Source organism: Pteropus alecto, unplaced genomic scaffold (genome assembly GCF_000325575.1).
Source record: "Pteropus alecto unplaced genomic scaffold, ASM32557v1 scaffold214, whole genome shotgun sequence".
Classification (NCBI taxonomy): domain Eukaryota; kingdom Metazoa; phylum Chordata; class Mammalia; order Chiroptera; family Pteropodidae; genus Pteropus; species Pteropus alecto.
This window is the reverse complement of record NW_006435787.1, coordinates 579,999-584,739: the sequence shown is the minus strand read 5'-3', so window position 1 is coordinate 584,739 and position 4,741 is coordinate 579,999. Positions and strand designations below refer to the sequence as shown.

The 4,741-nt window shown below is 56.7% G+C and overlaps 1 protein-coding gene across 1 annotated transcript in view; it reads right to left on the bottom strand.

Annotated features, from left to right (window-relative positions):
- Positions 1-4,741, bottom strand: part of ADCY1 (adenylate cyclase 1) — a 37,335-nt gene that overhangs the window by 21,244 nt on the left and 11,350 nt on the right. Inside the window, exons 4-5 of the mRNA XM_025046483.1 lie at positions 4,018-4,129; positions 13-140 (exon numbers count right to left, since the gene is read on the bottom strand). Of these exons, the coding sequence (XP_024902251.1) occupies positions 13-140; positions 4,018-4,129 (240 nt within the window). The remainder of the gene's footprint in view (positions 1-12; positions 141-4,017; positions 4,130-4,741) is intronic.

Here is a 4,741-nt window from a genome sequence, read left to right as displayed (position 1 = left end):
GCGGGCACTCACGTGATGGTGTCGATCATGTCCAGGCCCATCTCCACGCAGCAGTGGGCGTGGTCGGCCTTGGGCTGCGTGAGGCCGGACACGCAGTAGTAGCAGTCCCCCAGGATCTTGATGCGGCGGCAGTGGTTCTCCTTCGGGCGAGAGGGCGGTGGTGTGTTAGGGACGCTCCTGGGCCGGCCACCTGCCCTTTGGCACCTGTAGATGCCATCAGCACAGAGCCCAGGGCCCCCGCCCTCCCAGGGGACGCCCCGTGGGCAGAGCAGCCTTGGGTGGGGGCAGCCCCCCTGGCTGTGACCAGGGTGACGCTGGGGTAGCCACGCCTCCCCCACACCTGCACCCAGGCCCCCTCCAGGCAGGGGTCCACACCCATCCAGCAGCTCACACGCCAACCCCAAAGACCGTGCAGCATGGGGGAGCTGCCCAGAGCCAGCTCCTCCCCCTTGGCAGGGCTGGCACAGGCCACTGCTGACCAGCAAGGAGGCTCGCATGTGACAGCCCTCCGGAACATGCTAGACCCCCCACCGGTTACTCCCAGCGAGGCCAGGCTCCGAGTAAGCACATCTAGTAGGTGACGGGCAGACAAGGTCCACCATGCCCTTCCAGCCAGGCTTCCCACAGAGCAGCCATCAGAGCAGGATGGTCAACACACACACACGCCACACACGCGCCACGCAGAGTTACAGCCTGGTGTCGGGGGCTGTGAGACGCAGAGCCACGTCCTCCCTGGCCAGGCCCCGCCACAGGCCCCACACTGCCCAGCACAGACAGGGGAAGTAAAATGTTAGCACATCGTCTGGTTTTATTACTCTCAAGTGTCCTGGCTCTGTTGCAAGCTTTAGAGACCAAAAAGGTTGTTTTTCATTGGTTTCGGTGTTTTAGATTATAAAATTTCCCTGTAAATACTGGAAGTCAGCACCAGAGTCCCTGCCGCCTGAGCACAGGAAGCAAGGAGGAGGGGAGGAGGGGCCGGCCTGGAGGGACAGGAGTGGCAGGAGGTGAGGACAGAGCCCTGGAACACCGGTTGCGGGGAGAGGGGGGTCGGGGGGGTCGTCTCAGGCCATGCCTCCGGGGTGGGTCTGTAGGCCCCAGTCGAGCTCTGGACCCCAGCCCGGCCTGAGCAGCAGCCGTGGGGGCCCAGCAGTGTGACAGGCTCTCGCCAGAAGCAGAACCCGGAGTCGTGATCAGAGCCCAGGACGGGCTTTCACCGCCCGTCATCCTGCAAAGCGGGGCCGGGACCTATCCAGGCAGCTCACCGACAAGAGGCCAGGACTCAGGCTCATCCCCATGGCTGGCACACGGCGCCCTGGAACCAGCCAAAGAGACACCTGCTTCGTGTAGCCCGCTCACTTGCCCACTGAGAAAGCTGGCATCGGAGAAGGGCCCACCCCCCAACAGGTGGTAGAACGAGACTGAGCCCCAGACAGGTGCTTCCCCATCAGTTCAAAGGGACGTGACTGGCTTCTCAAACATACATGGACATCAGAGCAAATGTAAATCTAAAATGGATCTGATAAATGGGGGAAAGGTCAAAAGCACTGTGCCATCTGCAGCCATCAGCCGTGGGCAAGGTGCAAAGCAGCACCCTGGAGACCAAGGCAAACACTGTGTTTGTCTAACCACCGTGGGGACCTCAGTGAGGAGAGATGTGTTTGCAGCGCAGCTGTGTATGCCTCTCCAGGCCCCACGATGACAGCCCCACGTCCTCCACACTGGGCACACGACGAGACAGCAAAGCATGAATACACCCCCCACGTGCTCCACGGTACGCGGCTCGGGCAGATCACAGAATGTATTTTAAATCTATCCAACACCATCAGCACACAAAGGAACAAAGGAAAAAGCAATAAACAGAAGGGAATGAGGCCACCTAAACTGGGGGTTTCCTCCCAGTCACCTGCACAGACCCAAACTGAATTTCTGGAGACGGGACTGCTGTGTGGGTAGCAGCTGCACGGACGGACAAACGGCAGGAGGAAAGACCACAGCACTACGAGCGCAGCAGGAGCAACTGTCCAAAATGAAACAAGGAAAAAGGACCCAAAAAGCAAAACGCGGTCAGCTGAGCTGTGGGACAACGGGTGTCCCTGAGGGAACAGGGACGGGGGCATAAAAAGTATTTGGAAAAGGGTGGTTGAGTTTTTTCCAAACACGACCCTCCGTGTTTACGGACCTAATAACGGAGCTTGGGACGCGTGACGCAGAGGCCGGCAGCAATGACAGGAGAATGGGGACCGTGGCCACGGCCAGGGCTCCGGCTTGTCCCTCAGTCACCGAGCAAGCGGCCGGGAAAGCTTGAAGATCCCGAGACGTGGGGACCCTACCCCAGCAGGCCAGCTGGCTGAGGACGTTCACGGAAGGCCTGGGAGCACGAGAATTCTAGAAGGGCAGGAGACACGTTATTTTTGAGTGTATGTGGGTCGTTCACCAAAGTAGACTATTTCTGGGCCATAAATTGAAAAGGATTCAAGTCAAAAAAATTGCTTTCTAACCACAATAGATTAAATTTGAATTAAAAAGCAGAAAGATCTTTGAAAAATCTTCCCCCACCCCCCTCAAAAAAAAACCTCTAAATAATCCACTGGGTCTAAGAAAAATCAAAAAGGAAATTAGAAAGTATTCTGAACTGAATAAAAATAAAAACACAAGTTAAAAATTTGGGGGATGCTGCTAAGCGGTAAGTCAGGGAAGTTCAACAAGCTGAACATTTAACGAGAGAAAAAATATCTCATGTCAACGGCCTCAGCTTCTACCTTAAGAGACTACAAAACAAAAAGCAACTTAAAACCAAAAGAAGCAAAAGAAGCAAAATAATACGAATCAGACAGGAAACTGAATGGAGACAAGAATGGAGAAATCAATGAAACCCAAAGCAACTTCTTCATGAAAATCAATAACATTGATGAACCTGTAGCTAGAATAAGCAGGGGAAAAAAAGAAGACACAAACTAGCAAAACCACAAACGGGCAGGGAGACATCGCTACGGCTGTCAAATGGAAAACAAGAAGCAGCGCGAACCACTTCATTCTAATAAGTTTGACAACAAGTGGGCAGATTCCCTGGAAGATAAAAAAGAACTACCCAGCTCATTCGAAGACAAAAACAAGATAACCTGACCAGTCCTGTTTAAAGAAATCGAATGAAGAGCAGTTAAAAACTCCCACAAGCAGAACTCCGGGCCCGGGGGGAGCCGCCGCTAAATCCCATCGCGTCTGGGAAAGCAGGGATACCTATGCCACGCATCCCCTCCCAGAAATCTAAACGGGAGGAAACGCCCCTGAGCCCTCCTGCAACGCAAGTGTCACCCTGACGTCATGCAAAAACAAGGCAAGAAGAGAAAGCCACAGCACAGCTCCGCTCAGGATCGCGGACGGAACGGTGCTGGATAAAATGTTAGCAAGTCGAAGCCAGCAGTACGTGAAAAGGACGACGCGGCATGCCCAGGCCAGCCGGTCCCAGGAGTACAGGGCTGTCCCGGCAACCCGCCATTGAACGACATCATTCACACTAGCAGGCCACAACTGAAAAGCCACAGGATCGTCCCAATGGACACGCTCAAACGTTGGACAAAATCCAGCAACCGTTTCTGACAGAAACTCTGCAAAGTGAAGATAAAACGGACTTTCCTCAACTTGATAAAAAGCATCCACAAAACTGTAGCAGTAGCATCACGCTTCAGGATGGAACTCACACTTTCCCGCTAAGCCCGAGAGCAAGACAGGAAGGCCGGCTCAGGCCCGCTCCAGAGCCTTCCACCAAGGCCAGCTGGGCGAGGGGCTGTGACAGCCAGCGCCATCCCCAAAGGCAGGCCGGTCCTGGGCCTCAGCCCCGTGGGCATCCGTGGGCAGGTGCAACGCTTTCTCACCTCCAAGCCCAACGCGCGGCCCAGGAACTGGTTGCTGAGCAGTGAGCTGACACGAGGTGACAGGGGTGTGCTGGACACACCCAGCTCTCGGGTAGCCGGGATCAGACCCAGTTCCAGTGACACGGGAACGCGCGGCTGTGCTTACCGTGGCCAGCTCGTCAAACTTGCCGAAGAGCTCGTTGAGCAGCTTCACCAGCTCCTGTGCCGTGCACTGCGACGCCAGGCCCGTGAAGCCCACGATGTCCGCGAAGAGGATGCTGCAAGACAGAGGGCGCTGCCTCCGGGGCCCACGTGAGCCCCCTTCACAGGCCGCCCCAAACCAACCTCCCGTTTACTCCTCACGCCGGCTGCAAACCTGGGCTCTCCTCTCCCCATTTCACAGGCGAAAAGATGGGGGCCAAGAGAAGCCACAGACTCCGTGTGGCCAGAGGGCGGGGACGCTGGAGCCACCTTATGCCGCCTCCCAGGACATGCGAGAGCAGCTCCACGTGCACCAGACCCACTCCCGTGACAGAGTCATAGCTAGCGGCACAGGAGCAAAAGCGACATGCTTCTGAGAATTGAGGGGCCCTCCGCACCCCTTTCCACTCCTGCCGCTGACACAGGCGACACGAGGCCTGGGCGCTGTGCGAGCCTGGCCCTGACGGTGGATGCTATGCGGAGGGGGCGCGCACGGTCTGCAAATGCTGTGTGCAAAGGCCATGTGCAAACCCGAGGCGGATAATGACACGATGACTTATCGAAGACCGAGAGTGCAGCCAGCTGGGCCCCCAGTGCCAGCGGTGAGCAAAAGAGCGCTAGTCTCCAGGATGCGAGGCCCCCAGAGCCAACCCCAGGAGGGCAGTGCGGGGGGAAGGAGGCTCAAAGGG